At 37.3% G+C, this 24,697-nt stretch overlaps 1 protein-coding gene across 3 annotated transcripts in view; it reads left to right on the top strand.

The window, feature by feature from the left end:
- The window catches only part of LOC132563657 (lysine-specific demethylase 5A-like), a 47,261-nt gene that overhangs the window by 1,737 nt on the left and 20,827 nt on the right, over positions 1–24,697 (top strand). The window contains exons 2-20 of one of the 3 annotated variants that reach the window (XM_060228396.1): positions 153–230; positions 1,110–1,169; positions 1,370–1,432; positions 1,781–1,954; positions 2,431–2,571; positions 3,138–3,234; positions 3,571–3,659; positions 9,769–9,927; positions 10,102–10,221; positions 11,695–11,850; positions 14,532–14,624; positions 14,854–14,942; positions 15,307–15,469; positions 16,034–16,153; positions 16,450–16,644; positions 22,133–22,247; positions 22,588–22,779; positions 23,249–23,399; positions 23,653–23,770. In XM_060228396.1, the coding sequence (XP_060084379.1) occupies positions 153–230; positions 1,110–1,169; positions 1,370–1,432; positions 1,781–1,954; positions 2,431–2,571; positions 3,138–3,234; positions 3,571–3,659; positions 9,769–9,927; positions 10,102–10,221; positions 11,695–11,850; positions 14,532–14,624; positions 14,854–14,942; positions 15,307–15,469; positions 16,034–16,153; positions 16,450–16,644; positions 22,133–22,247; positions 22,588–22,779; positions 23,249–23,399; positions 23,653–23,770 (2,373 nt within the window). Of the gene's footprint in view, positions 1–152; positions 231–1,109; positions 1,170–1,369; positions 1,433–1,780; positions 1,955–2,430; positions 2,605–3,137; positions 3,235–3,570; positions 3,660–9,768; positions 9,928–10,101; positions 10,222–11,694; positions 11,851–14,531; positions 14,625–14,853; positions 14,943–15,306; positions 15,470–16,033; positions 16,154–16,449; positions 16,645–22,132; positions 22,248–22,587; positions 22,780–23,248; positions 23,400–23,652; positions 23,771–24,697 lie in introns of all 3 variants that reach the window. The other 2 variants (XM_060228397.1, XM_060228395.1) reach the window with 2 other exon arrangements.

The following is a 24,697-nucleotide window of genomic DNA, read 5'->3' as shown; positions in this document are numbered from 1 at the left end:
AGGATATTGAAAAGTGGTTGTGCAAAAACAAGATGGCTGCCAGCTGGCTCAGGGAGGAAGCCATAATACAGCAATATTGAATGCATGTATATCTTCAATATGGCTGAGTGTTAGACATGTTTTTGTATCAATTAAATCATACGGTGTTGCAGGATTGGCAGCCACCATTTGCAGTTGATGTGGATAGATTCAGATTTACTCCCAGAGTTCAAAGGCTTAATGAGCTAGAGGTAAGTACAATGTGTATATATATATATATATATATATATATATATATATGTGTGTATAAATATATTACTGAACCTGTGGAACAAGTGCATACTGTTTTTGGAAAAGTTGAGGGAGGTAGGGGAGTGTATTGAAAAAGTCATTTTTCATAAATTTATATATAGAAAAGCAATTTCATAAAGTTCAGTTAAGAAATAAGAATTTTTATTTATAATCGTATGTGATTTGAGATCATTGAGATTTTGGTGGTACATAGGTACAAATATTGCTACCACTTCAGTCACTTGTTAATCATTGGTCTATCCTGTATGGTTTAGATTATTCTTATTTGGCTGTGAAACAAGATCAATATTGTATCCCTTTTACAATATAAACACTAATGCTATGCAAACAGGTATCTAATGAACTTAATAAAGTACTGCAATGATTCAGTGTCATCATTTCTGAAGTAATGATGTTAATAAATATAAAGTATGTGCTGGATGAAACATTGTAGTTTGAAACACTTGAAGAATAATTACAACATGGTACATTATGTAGATGAGTAATTATTAACTGAGCTCAAAATGAATCATATTCAATTCTCTTTTGCATCTTGAAGCCTACAGGTTTAAGATTATTTTGTAATTTTTATGAAAATATATGTTAGGATATCGGTACATTGCTGTTAAAACCAGCATTTAAGCTAGTAGCAAGTGCATGAAGACTTAATTCTTTTTTCTGAATGGTTTGGCAGATGAAGTGGGGGGATGTGATTCTCCTGCATTATGAAGTGTAAAGCTTGCGTTTTAATGTAGTTCGGATTTAATGTTGCTTCTAATTAAACATTAATCAATGAATCTGTATCATATTTGTGATTTATGTGTCTCATTTGGTTGAAGGCTCAAACAAGGATCAAATTGAACTTTTTGGACAAGCTTGCAAGATTTTGGGAATTGCAGGTGAGTTTTGTTGTGTGATACAAGTCAGTGATGTACAGTTGTACAAGTAAATGTTTTCGAAGCTGCTTGACTGTTTCATTGATCATCATTTGTGTAAATTGGATTAAATTCTTTTTATGAGATAAAAATTAAAGATGTCAAGGATGGATTAACAACCTCTAAAATTTGTGCATCAAATTGTATAATGTTTGTGTTGTCAGGGCTGTTCTCTTAAGATTCCACATGTTGAAAAGAAACTATTGGATTTGTACATGTTATACAAGGTAAGTGTATAAAATATGTGCATGAAAATGTTCAAATTTATTATTCATTTAAGTTCCATCATCTTTTATGGTGGAAAAAAATTATTGTTTAAAACAAAGAATTTGTATACACCTCAGGACTTTTTTTAGATAATTGCAAATAGCTAATGAATATACTTACAATTTGTATGAGATTGATGATTAATTTCTATGATGATTAATTTCTTCTGTAATTCACATCTGTTGAAACACTACAGTGTTAACCTAACCAGCTGGGAACATTTTTTGATCAGGAGAGAATTTTATGATTTGTAGTTCCTGGGTAATTTCACAGTTTTCTTTCAATGTTCTGTATAAATTTTTTCCTAGTGTGTTGAGGATGTTGGAGGGATGGAGATTCTTTCCAAGGAAAGGAGATGGTCAAAGGTGGCCACCAAAATGGGCTTTCCATCAGGCAAAGGTGTAGGTGCTGTCCTCCGGGGTCACTATGAAAGGATCCTATACCCGTTTTACCTGTTTATGCGAGGCGACTCCTATGATGCAGTATGTATAGATGTCCTGGTCTTTGAAAAGCACAGAAACACTTGAGTGTCATTTTGAACTTTTGTTGTATCTGATATAATAGTTCATACAACAAACTGAAGTGCATGAAACACAGAATAATACACATTTGTGTTTAGTTTTCACAGAGCAATCCTGTTGAGACTTCAATCCTTTTATTAAGCTACATTCAGTTGGTATTTTAAGGACTACATATATTCAGGGTTTAGTTTCCCTCTCCAAATCCTGCCTACCCTTGTAATAATGATGACCAAAATTGATACAGTTTAAGATCATACAACATTATATTGGATTTTCATTATAATTTATATCAGAACTTTTAGATTTATTTGAAATTTTCTTTGAAACAATTCAAACTTCTATGCAAAACTTGAGTTATTCATTGAAAATTTCAAATTTGAAATTATTGATAATGATTTTATTGTGATACCTTTCAGCTTAAGCATGTATAATTTCAGCAAACAAAGAAAGAAAAGGTGGTTGAAGAAGAGTTTAAAGATGACAAAGATGATAAAGACTACCGGCCCCATGGCATTGCGGCCAAATCTGCCGCTGGCAGCTACAGGCGCTTACCCAAAAGAGAGAGGGCTCTGAAAGAGGTCTGCACCAAGGCACAACAGTCTACTCCTGAAGTACTTGGTTCTTCCAAATTTATTTGTTTGCTAACACCATTAACACCAAATTGTTGTACATAAGTATCATTGCATGTGTTCCTGTCTAGATTAGATAAAATACCTACAACATTCAGAAATCTTGTTAAATAATTTACAGTTTCAGTAATTGATGTAATTTGCTTTGCTAATTAATTCATACTTCTCACAATGAAAATTACTTTTGTTGGATACCATACAAAATTTGTTTTATTATGTGGAATCGCTGCATTGTGAATTACAGCAAGTAAATTGAAGTTGTATTTATCAAAACTTTATTCAGAAGAATTTCATTGCATATTTCTAATTTAAGTTTTAATCCAGAAGAAGTCTAAAAATATTGTTTACCATTTCATGAAGACACCATAAGCTAGGAAAATTTATATGGTAGAATACTGTTTTGTTCTTCGTAAACTGTTCATGTATCATGGTCGTATTTTGTCGGAGTGGTGTAACATTTATGTATTTTTACTATTTCTGATAAGGTAAATTTATGGAGATCTTTTCTGTTTCAGGAGTCTTTAGATATTGATTACTCTGTGAACTCAGAGTTGAAGAAATTACAGTTTTTTGGAGCTGGACCCAAAGCAGCTGTTCCGCCTACCCCTAAAGGTATTTTGCTTTTGTACTTTCAATTTTTCTATAAAATTATAATTGCTGCTTTACCACCTACCCATGAAAGTTATTTGATTTGATAGATACTTTCCACCATGTTTTAATGAATTTTTAAAATGCTTAAATTATAGCCATGTTGGAGTTTATATTTCTAATTTTTGATGTTTCATTATTTGTTATTATAAGGTCATTTCTTTGTGCCTAAGACATTTTAAGACAACAATTAAAAAAAAAAATTCCTTTCAATTCCCACTCCCTTCTTTCTTTCCTTGTTTATCTTTTTTATATATCTTACAATCATTGGTTAATCAGTTTTTCTTTTTTTATTCCCAGAGGAAAAGTTGGAGACAAAGGTATGTAAGGGTAGTAATTCTAAAGGGAAAGGCCAGGATAGAAATGGAGCAAGCCAGGTGTACGGCAGTGTAAGTGTAGTTGCTTACTCTGGTGAGACAAAATGTCTCGTGGCTTCCTTTAAGTTGCTGTTGTTTTCATTATGATTTTATGTAGCATGTTGTACTGTCCCTTTTTGTTTGTCATGTCGTATGGCAAACAAGACAGAAAATTGGAGATAGGTTTACGTTTTAGATTTTGAATTGAAATTGTTAACCCAGCATATCAATAGTATTTTGTCAAGGGTCAGACTAAATGTATTACTAGAGAAAAACATTTCCTTAGGGACACATATTTTTTTTTAATCTCCAACAGTGAACGTTGTTCAAATTTAAGTACCTTCTTCTGTCATACCATATTTCTCAGTCAACAAGCCCATGCGTGGTTATAAGCCCACCAGGATCTATTGCTGTTCAGTGACAAATTCTGTGTCTTTGTCTCGTATAAGACAATCATAGATATTGAATCAGAAGTAATGTATTTGTCCTACTGGCTGAAAGCAAGATAAATACAGTCACTCAGTCCTGGAAAAATCTTTGTTGTAGTCTACTCTTGGGAATTTAACCAAGCATTTAAGTTCGGGCCACTCTCCAGAGACCTGGCAATGTGGGACTTCAAATGAAGACATGTTATAATACATTCATGTTTTTTTTCTCTTCTTTTTTTATTGCTTTTAGTTATGAAGTGAATATGCTTGGAGCAATACAATTTGCATGGGTGTCTTGTTCAAATGATAACTGAAAACGAAATTTGACATTATATGTGTGTATTTGTGATGTTAGATGAGGACATTGTGGGTGAGGACAACAGATGTGTGTATTTGTGAAGTTAGATGAGGATATTGTGGGTGAGGACAACAGATGTGTGTATTTGTGAAGTTAGATGAGGACAATGTGGGTGAGGACAACAGATGTGTGTATTTGTAATGTCAGATGAGGATGGATGAGGACAACAGATGTGTGTATTTGTGATGTCAGATGAGTAAGGATGAGGACAACAGATGTGTGTATTTGTGAAGTTAGATGAGGACAATGTGGGTGAGGACAACAGATGTGTGTATTTGTGATGTCAGATGAGGATGTATGAGGACAACAGATGTGTGTATTTGTGATGTCAGATGAGGATGGGTGAGGACAACAGATGTGTGTATTTGTGATGTAAGATGAGGATGGGTGAGGACAACAGATGTGTGTATTTGTGATGTTAGATGAGGACACTGGGTGAGGACAACAGATGTGTGTATTTGTGATGTTAGATGAGGATGGGTGAGGACAACAGATGTGTGTATTTGTGAAGTTAGATGAGGACAATGTGGGTGAGGACAACAGATGTGTGTATTTGTGATGTCAGATGAGGATGGATGAGGACAACAGATGTGTGTATTTTTGATGTGAGATGAGGACATTGTGGGTGGGGACAACAGATGTGTGTATTTGGACAAACAGATGTGTGTATTTGTGATGTCAGATGAGGATGGGTGAGGACAACAGATGTGTGTATTTGTGATGTTAGATGAGGATGGGTGAGGACAACAGATGTGTGTATTTGTGATGTCAGATGAGGATGGATGAGGACAACAGATGTGTGTATTTGTGATGTCAGATGAGGATGGGTGAGGACAACAGATGTGTGTATTTGTGATGTCAGATGAGGATGGGTGAGGACAACAGATGTGTGTATTTGTGATGTAAGTTGCGGATGGGGGAGGTACACACTTGTGTGTATTTGGGCTTTTAGATGAGGATGGGTGAGGACAACAGATGTGTGTATTTGTGATGTTAGATGTGTGTAGTGATGTTAGATGAGGACAATGAGGACAACAGATGTGTGTATTTGTGATGTTAGATGAGGACAATGTGTGGTGAGGACAACAGATGTGTGTATTTGTGATGTAAGATGAGGATGGGTGAGGACAACAGATGTGTGTATTTGTGATGTCAGATGAGGATGGGTGAGGACAACAGATGTGTGTATTTGTGATGTTAGATGAGGATGGGTGAGGACAACAGATGTGTGTATTTGTGATGTGAGATGAGGACGAGGATGTGTGTATTTGTGAGGACAACAGATGTGTGTATTTGTGATGTTGAGGATGAGGATGAGGGGACAACAGATGTGTGTATTTGTGATGTTAGATGAGGACATTGTGGGTGAGGACAACAGATGTGTGTATTTGTGATGTTAGATGAGGATGGGTGAGGACAACAGATGTGTGTATTTGTGATGTTAGATGAGGACACTGTGGGTGAGGACAACAGATGTGTGTATTTGTGATGTAAGATGATGACATTATGGATGAGGACAACAGATGTGTGTATTTGTGATGTTAGATGAGGATGTGTGTATTTGTGAGGACAACAGATGTGTGTATTTGTGATGTTAGATGAGGATGGGTGAGGACAACAGATGTGTGTATTTGTGATGTGAGATGAGGACATTGTGGGTGAGGACAACAGATGTGTGTATTTGTGATGTTAGATGAGGATATTGTGGGTGAGGACAACAGATGTGTGTATTTGTGATGTTAGATGAGGACACTGTGGGTGAGGACAACAGATGTGTGTATTTGTGATGTAAGATGAGGATGGGTGAGGACAACAGATGTGTGTATTTGTGATGTTAGATGAGGACATTGTAGGTGAGGACAACAGATGTGTGTATTTGTGATGTTAGATGAGGACACTGTGGGTGAGGACAACAGATGTGTGTATTTGTGATGTAAGATGATGACATTATGGATGAGGACAACAGATGTGTGTATTTGTGATGTAAGATGAGGATGGGTGAGGACAACAGATGTGTGTATTTGTGATGTTAGATGAGGATGGGTGAGGACAACAGATGTGTGTATTTGTGATGTTAGATGAGGACACTGTGGATGTGGACAACAGATGTGTGTATTTGTGATGTAAGATGAGGACATTGTGGGTGAGGACAACAGATGTGTGTATTTGTGATGTAAGATGAGGACATTGTGGGTGAGGACAACAGATGTGTGTATTTGTGATGTTAGATGAGGATGGGTGAGGACAACAGATGTGTGTATTTGTGATGTTAGATGAGGATGGGTGAGGACAACAGATGTGTGTATTTGTGATGTAAGATGAGGATGGGTGAGGACAACAGATGTGTGTATTTGTGATGTAAGATGAGGATGGGTGAGGACAACAGATGTGTGTATTTGTGATGTTAGATGAGGATGGGTGAGGACAACAGATGTGTGTATTTTTGATGTGAGATGAGGACATTGTGGGTGAGGACAACAGATGTGTGTATTTGTGATGTAAGATGAGGATGGGTGAGGACAACAGATGTGTGTATTTGTGATGTTAGATGAGGACACTGTGGATGTGGACAACAGATGTGTGTATTTGTGATGTTAGATGAGGACACTGTGGATGTGGACAACAGATGTGTGTATTTGTGATGTAAGATGAGGATGCATGAGGACAACTGATGTGTGTATTTGTGATGTAAGATGAGGATGGGTGAGGACAACAGATGTGTGTATTTGTGATGTTAGATGAGGATGGGTGAGGACAACAGATGTGTGTATTTGTGATGTAAGATGAGGACACTGTGGATGAGGACAACAGATGTGTGTATTTGTGATGTTAGATGAGGACACTGTGGATGTGGACAACAGATGTGTGTATTTGTAATGTAAGATGAGGACATTGTGGGTGTGGACAACAGATGTGTGTATTTGTGGTGTGAGATGAGGACATTGTGGGTGAGGACATTGTGGGTGAGGACAACAGATGTGTGTATTTGTGATGTTAGATGAGGATGGATGAGGACAACAGATGTGTGTATTTGTGATGTTAGATGAGGATGAATGAGGACAACAGATGTGTGTATTTGTGATGTTAGATGAGGATGGATGAGGACAACAGATGTGTGTATTTGTGATGTAAGATGAGGACATTGTGGGTGAGGACAACAGATGTGTGTATTTGTGATGTTAGATGAGGATGAATGAGGACAACAGATGTGTGTATTTGTGATGTCAGATGAGGATGGGTGAGGACAACAGATGTGTGTATTTGTGATGTTAGATGAGGATGGGTGAGGACAACAGATGTGTGTATTTGTGATGTTAGATGAGGATGGGTGAGGACAACAGATGTGTGTATTTGTGATGTTAGATGAGGATGTGTGTATTTGTGAGGACAACAGATGTGTGTATTTGTGATGTAAGATGAGGAGTGTATTTGGTGAGGACAACAGATGTGTGTATTTGTGATGTTAAGATGAGGACAACAGATGTGTGTATTTGTGATGTTAGATGAGGATGGGACATGTGTGTAGGACAACAGATGTGTGTATTTGTGATGTTAGATGAGGATGGATGAGGACAACAGATGTGTGTATTTGTGATGTAAGATGAGGACATTGTGGGTGAGGACAACAGATGTGTGTATTTGTGATGTAAGATGAGATGAGGACATTGTGGGTGAGGACAACAGATGTGTGTATTTGTGATGTAAGATGAGGATGGGTGAGGACAACAGATGTGTGTATTTGTGATGTTAGATGAGGACATTGTAGGTGAGGACAACAGATGTGTGTATTTGTGATGTAAGATGAGGATGGGTGAGGACAACAGATGTGTGTATTTGTGATGTTAGATGAGGATGGGTGAGGACAACAGATGTGTGTATTTGTGATGTAAGATGAGGATGGGTGAGGACAACAGATGTGTGTATTTGTGATGTAAGATGAGGATGGGTGAGGACAACAGATGTGTGTATTTGTGATGTTAGATGAGGATGGGTGAGGACAACAGATGTGTGTATTTGTGATGTTAGATGAGGACACTGTGGATGTGGACAACAGATGTGTGTATTTGTGATGTTAGATGAGGACATTGTGGGTGAGGACAACAGATGTGTGTAGACAAGGACAACAGATGTGTGTATTTGTGATGTAAGATGAGGATGGGTGAGGACAACAGATGTGTGTATTTGTGATGTAAGATGAGGATGGGTGAGGACAACAGATGTGTGTATTTGTGATGTAAGATAGATGAGGACAACAGATGTGTGTATTGTGGTTAGATGAGGATGGGTGAGGACAACAGATGTGTGTATTTGTGATGTTAGATGAGGATGGGTGAGGACAACAGATGTGTGTATTTGTGTGTGTATGTGATAGATGAGGACACTGTGGATGTGGACAACAGATGTGTGTATTTGTGATGTGTAGGATTGTGAGGACAACAGTGTGTATTTGTGATGTAAGATGATGTGTAGGATGAGGACATGTGGATGAGGACAACAGATGTGTGTATTTGTGATGTAAGATGAGTGTGTACAATGAGGACAACAGATGTGTGTATTTGTGATGTTAGATGAGGAGATGAGGATTGTGGGTGAGGATAACAGATGTGTGTATTGTGGGTGGGATGTGGACAACAGATGTGTGTATTTGTGATGTTAGATATGGAGGCAGGATGGGAAGAGGACATTGTGGGTGAGGATAACAGATATGTGTATTTGTGATGTAAGATATGGAGGCATGATGGGAAGATTGTATACGTGTATTTGTGATGTAAGATATGGAGGCATGATGGGAAGATTGTGTATGTGTATTTGTGATGTAAGATATGGAGGCATGATGGGAAGATTGTATACGTGTATTTGTGATGTAAGATATGGAGGCATGATGGGAAGATTGTGTACGTGTATTTGTGATGTAAGATATGGAGGCATGATGGGAAGATTGTGTACGTGTATTTGTGATGTAAGATATGGAGGCATGATGGGAAGATTGTGTACGTGTATTTGTGATGTAAGATATGGAGGCATGATGGGAAGATTGTGTACGTGTATTTGTGATGTAAGATATGTCCCAAAAGAAGCATGATGGGAAGATTGTGTACGTGTATTTGTGATGTAAGATATGGAGGCATGATGGGAAGATTGTGTACGTGTATTTGTGATGTAAGATATGGAGGCATGATGGGAAGATTGTATACGTGTATTTGTGATGTAAGATATGGAGGCATGATGGGAAGATTGTGTACGTGTATTTGTGATGTAAGATATGGAGGCATGATGGGAAGATTGTATACGTGTATTTGTGATGTAAGATATGGAGGCATGATGGGAAGATTGTATACGTGTATTCATATTTCAGGTTGACAGTTACATCTGCCACATGTGTAGTCGAGGAGATGGTGATGAGTACATGTTGCTCTGTGATGGTTGTGATGATGCTTTTCACACCTACTGTCTGATCCCACCCCTTCAGGAAGTCCCAAAAGGAGATTGGAGATGTCCAAGATGCATTCAACAGGTAAATATTGTAATGACCACTAAAATTTTCAATGATGTTTAGATCTGTTGATTTTATGTTAATTGGAATAATTATAACTGTTACATGATTGATGACAGCTTTTACAAATAGTAGATACAAATTTATTGGTTGTGATCAGTATGAATGGTTATAGACTTATATCTTATACTACAGGTGTGCAGTAAACCTCAAGGGCCATATGGGTTTGAGCAATCCAAGAGAGAGTACAGTCTGCAGTCCTTTGGTGAGATGGCTGATCAGTTCAAATCCAACTACTTCAGCATGCCAGTTCATGTAAGTAGATAGTCATGGAGAGAACATTTTGTTTATAACAAATATGTAACTCTAATCTGAAGCTGGGCAAAATAAGAACAAAGAGAAATAAACATAGATATCATTTAAATGAAGAATATAAGAAGTATTAAATAGTATCGATGATAAGGTTTAAATGATTTAATAAGGTCGATCATAAACCAATTACTTCAAGACAAGGAAAATGTATAGAGGCTTTGAAGTAAGTAAACTACACATATAGCCAGGTGTTACATAGAGTAGTAAGTAAACTATACATATAGCCAGGTGTTACATAGAGTAGTAAGTAAACTACACATATAGCCAGGTGTTACATAGAGTAGTAAACTACACATATAGCCAGGTGTTACATAGAGTAGTAAGTAAACTATACATATAGAGTAGTAAGTAAACTACACATATAGCCAGGTGTTACACAGAGTGGTAAGTAAACTGTACATATAGCCAGGTGTTACACAGAGTAGTAAGTAAACTACACATATAGCCAGGTGTTACACAGAGTAGTAAGTAAACTACACATATAGCCAGGTGTAACATAGAGTAGTAAGTAAACTATACATATAGCCAGGTGTTACATAGAGTAGTAAGTAAACTACACATATAGCCAGGTGTTAAACAGAGTGGTAAGTAAACTGTACATATAGCCAGGTGTTACATAGAGTAGTAAGTAAACTACACATATAGCCAGGTGTTACATAGAGTAGTAAGTAAACTGTACATATAGCCAGGTGTTACATAGAGTAGTAAGTAAACTATACATATAGCCAGGTGTTACACAGAGTAGTAAGTAAACTACACATATAGCCAGGTGTTACATAGAGTAGTAAGTAAACTATACATATAGCCAGGTGTTACATAGAGTAGTAAGTAAACTATACATATAGCCAGGTGTTACATAGAGTAGTAAGTAAACTATACATATAGCCAGGTGTTACACAGAGTAGTAAGTAAACTTCACATATAGCCAGGTGTTACACAGAGTAGTAAGTAAACTACACATATAGCCAGGTGCTACACAGAGTAGTAAGTAAACTACACATATAGCCAGGTGTTACACAGAGTAGTAAGTAAACTACACATATAGCCAGGTGTAACATAGAGTAGTAAGTAAACTATACATATAGCCAGGTGTTACATAGAGTAGTAAGTAAACTATACATATAGCCAGGTGTTACATAGAGTAGTAAACTACACATATAGCCAGGTGTTACATAGAGTAGTAAGTAAACTATACATATAGCCAGGTGTTACATAGAGTAGTAAACTACACATATAGCCAGGTGTTACATAGAGTAGTAAGTAAACTATACATATAGCCAGGTGTTACAAAGAGTAGAAAGTAAACTACACATTTAGCCAGGTGTTACATAGAGTAGACAGTAAACTACATAGATGGCCGGATATTATAGTTTAGTAAACATTTATTACTGACGGGCACATGTTTATTTGTTACAGATGGTTGGATGTGAAGCAGTGGAGAAAGAATTCTGGCGCTTGGTTAACTGTATTGAGGAAGATGTATGTGTCCAGTACGGTGCAGACATTCATGCAGCAGACATGGGTAGTGGCTTCCCTACTAAGGAAAATAAAGATTTGTTCCCCGAGGATGAGGTACGTAATCCTCCTAATCACTAAAAAGGTCACAAGGAACACAAATGCCCTACCTTTTATGGTACAATAATTATGGCCAATGTTAAGGTTTTACAAATTTAGGTCAAAGGTCACCATCAAAGTCACTTGATGGTACCACCGGAAATGTCAAGTAACACACATGAATATTAAAGCCCTACCTCTTACAGTTCAAAAGTTATAGGCAAGGTCAAAGTTGACAACAGACAGTATAAAAACAATATGCCCACAATCTTTCGAACTGTAGGGCATGAAAATTAACAGTTCAAAGTTTATATGTCGATAATGAAAACTATATAAGGAGATATATAGAAAATATGGTGCTTGATAAAAGAAGATATATAATTTGATGTCATGGATTTCAGTTGATGCAATGGCAAATTTAGTTAATACCACAACAATAGACTGGAAAGAAGTTTGTGTAGGTAATGCTGTAGCAGAAATCTTGTGTGACACTCAGTGTTTTTTGTTGATAGTAGTACTGACTATTTACAGTATTCATATACATGCGCAATACATCACAATACATATCCTACAAGTCTCCAGTGCAACAATCACTAAAGATTTTCTTGAGTGCTACAAAATGATGGTGACATAAGAGTGATGAAAACAAAGTTTTCTAGCTAATGGTGTGAGGTTTTAGATGATTCATTGCCGAGACTAGCTAATGGTGTGAGGTTTTAAATGATTCATTGCCGATACTAGCTAATGGTGTGAGGTTTTGAATGATTCATTGCCGAGACTAGCTAATGGTGTGAGGTTTTAGATGATTCATTGCCGAGACTAGCTAATGGTGTGAGGTTTTAGATGATTCATTGCCGAGACTAGCTAATGGTGTGAGGTTTTAGATGATTCATTGCCGAGACTAGCTAATGGTGTGAGGTTTTAGATGATTCATTGCCGAGACTAGCTAATGGTGTGAGGTTTTGAATGATTCATTGGCGAGACTAGCTAATGGTGTGGAGACTAGCTAATGGTGTGAGGTTTTAGATGACTCATTGCCGAGACTAGCTAATGGTGTGAGGTTTTAAATGATTCATTGCCGATACTAGCTAATGGTGTGAGGTTTTGAATGATTCATTGCCGAGACTAGCTAATGGTGTGGAGACTAGCTAATGGTGTGAGGTTTTAGATGATTCATTGCCGAGACTAGCTAATGGTGTGAGGTTTTAGATGATTCATTGCCGAGACTAGCTAATGGTGTGAGGTTTTAAATGATTCATTGCTGAGTCTAGCTAATGGTGTGAGGTTTTAGATGATTCATTGCCGAGACTAGCTAATGGTGTGAGGTTTTAGATGATTCATTGCCGAGACTAGCTAATGGTGTGAGGTTTTAGATGATTCATTGCCGAGACTAGCTAATGGTGTGAGGTTTTAAATGATTCATTGCCGAGACTAGCTAATGGTGTGAGGTTTAAAATGATTCATTGCCGAGACTAGCTAATGGTGTGAGGTTTTAGATGATTCATTGCCGAGACTAGCTAATGGAGAGCAGTAAAGAAAAACGGGGGAGGTTTTAAATGATTCATTGCCGAGACTAGCTAATGGTGTGAGGTTTTAGATTATTGCTAATGGTGTGAGGTTTTGGTGTGAGGTTTTAAATGATTCATTGCCGAGACTAGCTAATGGTGTGGAGACTAGCTAATGGTGTGAGGTTTTAAATGATTCATTGCCGAGACTAGCTAATGGTGTGGAGACTAGCTAATGGTGTGAGGTTTTAAATGATTCATTGCCGATTCATTGTGAGATTTTAGATGATTCCGAGACTAGCTAATGGTGTGAGGTTTTAGATGATTCATTGCCGAGACTAGCTAATGGTGTGAGGTTTTAGATGATTCATTGCCGAGACTAGCTAATGGTGTGAGATTTTAGATGATTCATTGATGAGACTAACTAATGGTGTGAGGTTTTAGATGATTCATTGCCGAGACTAGCTAATGGTGTGAGGTTTTAGATGATTCATTGCCGAGACTAGCTAATGGTGTGAGGTTTTAGATGATTCATTGCCGAGACTAGCTAATGGTGTGAGGTTTAAAATGATTCATTGCCGAGACTAGCTAATGGTGTGGAGACTAGCTAATGGTGTGAGGTTTTAGATGATTCATTGCTGAGACTAGCTAATGGTGTGAGGTTTTAGATGACTCATTGCCGAGACTAGCTAATGGTGTGAGGTTTTAGATGATTCATTGGCGAGACTAGCTAATGGTGTGAGGTTTAAAATGATTCATTGATGAGACTAACTAATGGTGTGAGGTTTTAGATGATTCATTGCTGAGACTAGCTAATGGTGTGAGGTTTTAGATGATTCATTGCCGAGACTAGCTAATGGTGTGAGGTTTTAAATGATTCATTGCCGATACTAGCTAATGGTGTGAGGTTTTAGATGATTCATTGCTGAGACTAGCTAATGGTGTGAGGTTTTAGATGATTCATTGCCGAGACTAGCTAATAGTGTGGGGTTTTAAATAATTCACTATGGTATTGCTTTATAATATTCAAATGTCAAATTAAAGAAATAGTTAAATTGTACTGTTTTATTTCCTGCTTTTAGATATTTGTCTTAGGACATCAAATGGGGAAATTTGTATGTAGTGAAATAAGCCTATTGAAGGGTATTTAAATAGCAGTAGAACTCTTATAACATTAGAGGTTTTTGATGACAGGAGTACATTAATTCTGGCTGGAATCTGAATAACCTACCTGTTCTAGAACAATCGGTCCTCTGCCACATTAATGCTGACATCTCTGGAATGAAGGTAGGAAATCCGTTTCATATTCTCGACATCAGACTTTGTTAAATTAATGTTGTCTTTATGGTATTTCTTTCTTTCATCTATATATATGTTACACAAAATATTTCATTATTGTTAAATGAATCAGGTCTGTAAATATATATTGAGTACCCTTTATAAAGTTAGGAATTGCTTTGCATTTGAGAGTTTTAAAAATGAGAAGAAATTATAGAATTCTTTCAAAATTTAACAGATTCCATGGTGTTATGTTGGCATGTGTTTCTCCAGCTTCTGCTGGCACAATGAAGATCATTGGAGTTACTCCATCAATTATCTCCATTGGTAAGTGATCATGGTTCACTTGTGCAAGGAATTGTAAACATCTCTAAAATGTTGATATGTGGATAAACTGTATACAAATTAATGGAGTGCCTGTGAGGGTGCCTGTATTCATAATCCATCCTAGTAAGAAAAGAGGGCTTGATATTAAGAGTTTGATAACTGTAACAGAGGTCATTATTTCAATGCCTTTGCTTGGAATTTAACCCAGGACCTTTTTAAAGTTTTGTGCTCAGCAGAGTGGGCTAAAGAGAAATCTCCTCTAGCAATGCATTGTAGCTAGTATTTACCAGGGTTATGTAAGCAAGGTTAGAATTGTGATTATACCATTCTGTGTTGTGACCACCATTTTCTTGCATGTTACCAGGGGTGAGCCGAAGACATGGTATGGTGTGCCAGGCGAGTGTGCTGACCAATTTGAGGATGCTATGAAAGCCAATGCTCCAGAGTTATTTGAGCATTCCCCTGATCTTCTACATCAGTTGACAACTATTATGAACCCAAACATCTTGATGGACATGGGTGTTCCGGTACGTTTCTCTGGAACAGTATATTCAGAGGATTTGTGTTATTCAGAATTCAACAGATTTTTTCTGAAAGATACTGGTAAACAGACAACTTTTATATACATAATAAAATGTATATTAAGGTGATCATGGCTTTTAAGTTAGTCTATTTTCTGACCATGAAATAGTAATGACTATGAAATATATTGAAGTCCATTTATTTTTGAGCAGTGGATGGTTGTTTGGTTCCACTGGTCTAATATTTTACAGGTGTACCCATTTGGCTAGGTCACACATATTGCATTTTTGCATGTCCATGTTAAGAGGCATATAATATATTTCCTGAGATTTTCATTCAATTTAAAAATGTTCACATTTATATTGAATTTTTCATTGACATATTGAATTTTTCATTGACCTCGAATATAGTGAAATTTAATTCCCCACAAATATTACTAATTATACAGGATTCTTTTATCAATATACACCTTTTATAACATTTATAGAGCTCTCACTATATTCAGCTTTATTTAAAGTTCTAATGTTTATTGATTAATTTGTAAATATGAATTGATGTTACATTCACAGATTGTGAGAACAAACCAACAAGCAGGGGAATTCATTGTTACCTTTCCACGAGCCTATCATGCAGGATTCAACCAAGGCTACAACTTTGCTGAGGCAGTCAACTTCTGTCCAGCTGATTGGGTGAGTTTTCCTCTTACAAAATATAAGAGATTTTTTTATTTCAACTGCAAAGAATAAGAATGATTTCTGCTTCATCTCAATTTCTGCTTCATCTCAAAGGAGAAATGACTGACATCACCTCCATGATTTTTGATCAAATTATTAAATAGTTGTTTTCAGCTTCAAAGTAGCATTTCCTAAACAAATATCACAGTATGCTAAGGTGTAACTGCTGTGAATTTTTACAGATTGTAACGTGTTATAAAAATTATCAAAGCTACAATGTATTTCTTTATTTCCCCTTTGTATACCTACAGCTACCAATTGGTAGGGCCTGTATAGATCACTACAGAAGCCTGAGTCGCCAGTGTGTTTTCTCGCACGAGGAATTGGTCTGTAAGATGGCTGCTGACCCAGACAACCTTGACCTCAAGGTTGCTGCTTGTACCCACCATGATTTGCTAGGAATTGTTGAGAAGGAAAAGCAATTACGCAAGAAGCTGCTAGACCGGGTACGTTCTGTGTTACTTCAATTTTTAGCTCGCCTGGCCTAAAGGGCCAAGTGAGCTTTTGTCTTGGTGCAGCGTCCGTCGTCCGTCTGTCCGGCGCCCGTCATTCAAACAACTTCTTCTGAAATACTGAAAGGCGTAGAGTTATCATAGTTTGCTGAAAGGTTCCTTTGATGAGGCCCAACAAAGTTAGCGAAAAAATAACCTTGACCAATATTCAAGGTCACAGAGGTCAAATGTGTTAAAATCTTTAAACAACTTCTTCCAAAATACTGGAAGGCCTAGAATCATTATATTTGGCTGGAAGGTTTCTTTGATAAAGCCCAACAAAGTTTGCAAAAAGAAATGACATTGACCCATATTCAAGGTCACAGAGGTCAAATGTGTTAAAACCTTTTAACGACTTCTTCCAGAATACCAGAATGCCTAGAATCATTATATATGGCTGGAAGATTCCTTTGATGAAGCCCAACAGAGTTTGCGAAAAGAAATGACCTTGACCAACCTTCATGGTCACAGGGGTCAAATGTGTTAAACCTTTAAATGACATTTTCTGATTATCCAAAACATCTAGGATAGTAATATTATTCTAAGATAGGTTCTCAATGATGCTCGTTAATATTTGAGAACAGAAATTACCTGACCCATATTCAAGGTCACAACAGTCAAATGTGTTAAGCCTTCGAACAACTTTTGATTAACTAAAAGGTCTAGGATCATATTTGGCCAAAAGTTTCCCTTAATGCTTGACCCATAATGATATTTAAGGTCATTGGGGTTAAATTTTGTAAAATAGTTAAACAACTTCTTCTGATTAACCAAAAAGCTATCATATTTGGCCAGTAAAGGCTTCTATACAAATATATAGAACCTTCAAATGATTTATTAAAGGAATATATTTGGCTGGAAATTTTCTTGGCATAATTTGGAATTGGAATTATGAAGACCTTTCACAGTGATGTCACACTGTTCCAAAAAAAGATTAGGCCAAGCCCCATGGAGGTCTGAGAGGATTGAGCTACATGTTAGCCAATTAATTATGAAATTAAATGAGACTTACCTGTAAGTTGAAATTTGATGATAATTCTGTCTTCACTCCAGGAAGTGCATAGGGATCACATGAGATGCGTGCACATCGTAAGCCAATCATTCTTCAAAGATGTGAGTGAACACTTACAGCAACTCAACATTGGAATACCAATACACCAATCAAATATGAAAATTTGTTCCACTAAATGTATGAGAAAACAGCTCAAGAATGAAAAGACATCCCAAAATAGGGAAGGGGTAAAGGGTGGGCATGTTATCAGTATCTGCCTCAGTATTATCACAGCTTGGACAACCATGTTTCTCTCAATAGCCCAGTCCCACATTTTTGCAGCCAACTCATTACATGCTTTAGGCAATAACTGTGGTATTGTCAGTGTTCAACCTGATATGTGCCTGTTGTAAATCCTTGCATAACGTTAGACATGCAAACCCTGCTGCTTTCAGTTCAAGGTAGTTTATATGGTCTAGGGTTTCTTCCTCAGACCATCAACTCCCTGCCTTTACCTTAACATTACCGTAGTTATCAAACAGTGCACCACCCCACCCCTTTTTTGAAGCATCTGAGGTAAGGGTGACTGAAGGGGTACCTGTAGAAATGGGGTTAAAATCTGTATGTATATTTTCCAACCACCTTTTGAGATCTGCTATGCTATGTGAGGATAAAGAAGTACATGCCATATAATCTCCGCGTGAAACCTTTAAGGCTCTAATTTTTATCTTTTTCAAGTGACCTGTAGTGTAATTGCCCAAATTGCACCCCAGGAAAACTGGACACTAATATTCCGATACACTGGGCTATGCTTTGTATTTTATGGTCTCTACCTATTAGTAAAGCTTTACAAACACTGTGAACTTTGTCTTTCTTTCTTTTTGTTGAACACACAGTCGTATTTACTGAGTTTAAGGTAAACCCTAAGTATTCAATTTCCTGTGTTGGTACAAATATTGATTTTTCAGGATGAACTGTAAAACCAGTTAGACTGGATAGATGAACAATGTTAATTACATTCTCTCTACATTCTTGAATGCTATCTCCTACTAGAAGAGAATCATCAATGTATGATGTATTCCTATAACCTAGCATACGTAATGCTGAGAAAAATGGTTTTGTAATTTTTGTAAATATTCTGGGAGCAGAGGAGAGCCCATTAGGTAAAGCTGTGTAGCGATATGTCCGACCCTCAAATTGGAAACTCAACATTTTCTGAAAATCTTTATGTACTGGAATGGAATGATAAGCATCCTTCCAGTCTATAGAGGCCATGTAGCAACCTGGTGTCATGAGATTAAGAGCACTTTGTAATGTATCCGTTTTGAAATGACGGTAAACCACAGTCATTTACTTTCCTCAAGTTTAAGATGAGTCTGAAAGTCCCATCTTTCTTAGGCCGAATAAAGATGTTAGATAAAACATTCTCTGATGATGGTGTTACTTCAACTAAGTCTTGCTTTTCAAGTAATTTGGCTATTTCTTTTTGAATTACATCTTTCTCTGTCTCATGAAATTGATATTGTTTACAGCCATGACTTTCACAGGGTTCCTCAAAAAATTCTATTTTAACTCCCAAAATATTTTCAAGAATAACAAAATCTGATGTCAACTTTTTCCAGTAAGTATGACATTTGCTTACACTATCCGCAGTGAATCCTTTGACATTCCTTATCAATTCTGTTTTTGTATATGTCATAACCATGTTCCATGCACTGTCACTTACCTCAGTTACTGGTGGAAATGTAGCAGTTGCCTGGGTAGGGGCAATATTGGACGGGCTACTCATTTCCGTTCCTGCCCCGCCTTGAAGTTTTTTGGCCTCTTATAATTTGATTTTTGTCCAGGTCCACTCTTGTTCTTTTGGAAACCATGTCCCTGGGAGTATTGGCCTTGGTAGGACTTAGGGCCGCCGTAATTCTGCCGTCCATAATCGCCCCCCTGATGATAGGGATGATTACGGCCACGCCCTTTACCGCTTGGAGGATAGCTGAAGGTACCTCAGTATCCAGAGTGTGAAACACGATAAGCAACTTTGTTGGTTTCATTAACCTCTTTCATAGATTTTGACAAGTCGTCCACAAACAACTGTGTCGTCACTGGGTTATTCGAAGAGCACAAGGACGTGAATTGATTGTTTAAGTCTGGTTTTATGAAGTCTCTCCTCTGCTGGCTTAAATCCTGGGAGGCGCTGCTTATCAACATAAAACTATTGATGTTGGACTTTAATACACTCTTCACAATGTCTTTCGTTTTTTCATCCATCAAAGACTTCCGCAGGGAAGTTCGTTTTTTCATCCGTCAATGACTTCCGCAGGGAAGTTCATGTCTTGAGAGTGATGGCCAGGGGAACTAACCCAATCAAAATTTTCTCCTTTTGGTGTTATGCTTCAGTTTTTTCCAGACCTCAACGTTAGTTTTAGGCGCTTGTAAAAATTACATGTTTGCCGGGCGTGGATGACTATCCATCACTTGTTTAATTTTATCCTCCGGCATCTGTTTTGACAGCATATCTGTCAATAACTGTGCAAGCTTTTGATTTGACAGGTCCGGCCCCGTCGCTGACGATTGCAATAAATCTTGGGCCAATTCCCGCATACGTTCTGGGAGTTCCTGCTCTAGGTCATCATCACATGAGTGCTGTTCAATTGATCTATATCGGACATTTTTTCATTTTGTTTGGATCCATTTTTTGGGGTATTACCCTCACCGTCAGACTTGTCTAACAGATCATCGATTTGTTGACAAACATCCATCGCAGATTCATCGTCCGTCAAATCTAACGAATCAGAAGGCCTGTCAGACACAGTATCATCATATTGAACATCTTCATATCTCTTTCGTTCAGACTCCCGCATATCATGAAAAAATTTCATTTGGTCTTTCATCATCCTCTGCATATTTGTGAAAATATCGGCAAACATGGCAGGGTTAAAGGTGGAGCCCGCCTTGTTGTTAGGGGTCTGTAACACATCACTAGAACCCGCAGATGGGATTTGTTCAGAAATAATATTATCTGACCGAGTTTGAGGCATGGCCACGTTAGGTTGTGAAGGAGACCCCATATCATTGGTCACAGAGTCATTGTCCTTTGACCTACAACTGACCAAAATGGCGCTTGCCGAGCTGGGCCCATCTTTTGTCGCCGAGACGGCGGTCGTCTGAGCTTTAGAATTAACAAAACTATGTGTGTTGGCTTTCTTAGAAGCTTTTTCAGAGGTTTTGGCTCCATAATGTTCAGGATTTCTCCAACAAAATCAAATTCTCTGTAAGGCGTTTTCCTTTTTTCCAAGATGGCGGCCATAGATCACCGCCAAATTTTTGCTCTCACGAGGGGGCCCCTTGAGCAAAAAATTGTCAATAGACCAGCCGAGATGGCCGTAAAAACGACAAAAGTCATAGAAAGTAAAAAATAACAACACCTGTACTCGTGAGAGAATCTTGAGTAAGGCAAAAAAACAATGTAAAAATGCAAAAGAATGAATGTTTTGGTCAGAGTCGAGGAGGGACTGCTGACAACAATTGCTAACAAAGCACACTATGATTGGCTTATGATGTGCACGCATCTCATCGGATCCCGGATGTACCATCCAGGAGTGAATGACAGAATTATATTCTATTCACAGCATTAAAATAAAGAAAACATGATCGGATAGGGAATTGCAAGAGCTTCATTTTGATGTAAGATTCTTCATAATTATAGCATAAATAAATAAGAAATTCTAAGTTGAAGCCATTTCCTATGCAGTGTTTATAGGTCTACAGTAAACTGTTATCAGTAGATCTCCAGTGGGCGGGACTTAACTGACTAATGATATGCATGAAAGGTCTTATTGGTTTTGAGGTAGGATTATGGTTTATAATCACATGTAGTTTAATGTTTCCTGTCTTTACATTTAATTGTTGCTATATATTGTTGACTTGTGCAAGTCTCAAATATGTTGTATCTGTGTTTGTAAACAATGATCTAAAGGGCAAGTAAGCTTCTGCTGTCCTGGATCATCTGTCCAACTATAACTATGAGTTTTTCTGCTATATTGTTTGACCATCTTCTTTCCTTGATTTAAAAGAAAACTATCAATTATATTTAACTGGAAACATCATAAGAAAGTCTCCATTCAACATTGCACAGATGAGGGGGCTGACTACTAGGGGACAGAACCCATATGGAGTAATTTGTCATATTGCTTTAAGCCTCTACTGTGGAACATATGCACAGATATAGTACTGTTGGTCATGAAGATCCAGGTGAGCGATACAGGCCCTCTGGGCCTCTTGTCTTTGTCAGGGACATGAAAATGGGCCTCTTGTCTTTGTCAGGGACATGAAAAAGACTTGTTAAATGAGTACAAATTAGCTATTTCTAAAACAAAATAAACGTTATCTATTTAAAGTTCATTGTACTTAAAAAAAAAAACCCATTAAACTTCCTTTGATGAAACTTATTTACAGGGTACCATGGAGGCTGAACGTGAAGCATTTGAGTTGTTACCTGATGATGAGCGACAGTGCGACACTTGTAAAACAACGTGTTTCCTCTCCGGGGTCACTTGTCCATGTAGTCCTAGTAAGTCCAGCAATATTTCTTTGCTACTTCTTATTAGGCATACTGTTTAATTCTAATTCTGCAGTGTTATTATATATAGATCATATGACTTAAGTTGGTGGATTGTTGAGATTTTATTTCCAGATCATTTACCTGGTTTAAGATGTTGTAGTATTCATTTAAAGAATACAACAAATATGCATTTGTGATTTATTGTGAAAGAGGAAATAAGTGACTTAATACCTAGTGTATCTGCTTCAACATATTTAATAGTGTGGCAATCATCATATTTGTTTTTGTTGACTTACTCTATAAACAGAAATATTGCTACCGATTACAATGTGTACTGATTGTTTTACAGACAAACTGGTATGTATTTACCATGTAGAGATGCTATGTGATTGTGACCCATCACGTCACTGCCTACGCTACAGATACACCCTTGATGAGCTGCCAGCCATGCTCTACAAACTCAAGGTGCGTGCTGAATCCTTTGACAACTGGACCAGCAAAGTAGGCGAAGCATTGGAATCTACAGGCGATGACAGAATGGGTAAGTTTGTACAAAGTGTGGCTGGTAGGGTTATACAACTACAGGAGAAGGATAGTTACTGATAATGGGGGTCACTAATAGATGCCTCCCTGCCTCCTCATACAATCATTCCTGGCTTAGTTCTGGGGATAAGAAACTGCAAAGAAAGGAAATCTGTTGTATATCCTTTGGATAAATAATTTACTTATGCTTAACATTCTGAGAACAAAAAGTATTAGTTGACACTCTTTTAAGACCGTAGAATTGCATAATTTTACTGTTTTCACCATTTCTATTTTCCTTCCTTAACACCAATAATTAGCACTTCTAATTGTTTAAACTACCGCTGTTCAGTTTTACAGATATAGTAGTGTTAAATAATGTCAAAAATTATTATATACAAAGCTTTGTGAAAGATAATTCTGCATTAATACCACTCTACAAAAGCAGAATCAGTACTTGATAATAACTGAGTGACTTCTGTACTCAGAGATACTGGAGCTGAAGGAGCTGATCATGGAGGCAGAGGAGAAGAGATATCCTGATACAGAATTACTACACACACTAATTGATGCAGTCGGTGAAGCAGAGAAATGTGCCAGTGTTGCCAATCAGTTGGTCTCAAAGAAAGTTCGTACCAGGTATGGTATTCTGTACTAATGCTTTGCCATCATATCAAACTAGTTGACTGCTTGGATAGTCAGCTATATACCAGAAGTATTTGAGTTTTTTGATATTCAATCCAGAAAATCATACAAAATCCATTAAAAAAATATCTGTTTTATATGATCAACTTAAGGCAAGAAAGTGGAGCAAGTCCAAACACATTATAATGTTATAATAGTTTTACTTCCAATATCTGTTATTTACCCATTTTGTTTCCTTCATAAAAAGGAACAGACAATCCATGGAAGGGAAGTACATAGCCAAACTCAGTTTAGACGAGCTGAACTGTTTCTATGATCAAGTCTACAACCTGCCGTGTATAATCAAGGAAGCCAGACTGATCAAGGTAAGACTGTAAACCATATAACCAAGTGTTCTAACGGGTAAACCTAAGTGGGCAAGAGTGTAAACCATATTACCAAGTGTTCTATCAGGTAAACCTTAGTAGGCCAGAGTGTAAACCGTATTACCAAGCGTTCTATCCGGTAAACCTTAGTGGGCCAGAGTGTAAACCGTATTACCAAGTGTTTGATCAGGTAAACCTTAGTGGGCCACAGTGTAAACCATATTACCAAGTGTTCGATCAGGTAAACCTTAGTGGGCCACAGTGTAAACCATATTTCCAAACATTCTATCAGGTTAACCTTAGTGGGCCACAGTGTAAACCATATTACCAAGTGTTCTATCAGGTAAACCTTAATGGGCAAGAGTGAAAAATACCATATTTCCAGCCTTTATAAACTGCACCTGAGTATAAGATGCATTGGGTTATAAGCTGCACCTGAGTATAAGATGCATTGGGTTATAAGCTGCACCTGAGTATAAGATGCATTGGGTTATAAGGTGCACCTGAGTATAAGATGCATTGGGTTATAAGGTGCACCTGAGTATAAGATGCATTGGGTTATAAGCTGCACCTTTTCTAACGATATGTTTTTTTCGTTCTACTGTTTTTTTTTTGTTTTTGTTTTTGCCACCCAGACTGCGAGGAAAAAAGCTACGGCTGATAACCTGGAAAAAAAAGTGTGCAACCATTGTTCTATCAGGCAAAGCTCATTGATCAAACGTATACATTATTCCTCTTAAACATTTGTTTTGATTTGCATTGTGCAAGAAAAATTAAGTTTTTAAGTTTTTTTAGGTAGAATTATCAAACTAATGTATTTAAAAGATTCACATGCGTAGGTGACAACCATTAAAATCCTTCTTTGAGTTCCATTACATCATTTACACACAACTGATTTATTACAGTATATAATAGTAGCAAGTCTTG

The sequence above is a fragment of the Ylistrum balloti genome, unplaced genomic scaffold, assembly GCF_031769215.1.
Source record: "Ylistrum balloti isolate Yb309-2 unplaced genomic scaffold, AGI_CSIRO_Ybal_v1 Utg371810, whole genome shotgun sequence".
NCBI lineage: Eukaryota > Metazoa > Mollusca > Bivalvia > Pectinida > Pectinidae > Ylistrum > Ylistrum balloti.
The sequence above is the reverse complement of the archived record's forward strand: the minus strand, read 5'-3'. Positions and strand labels throughout refer to the sequence as shown.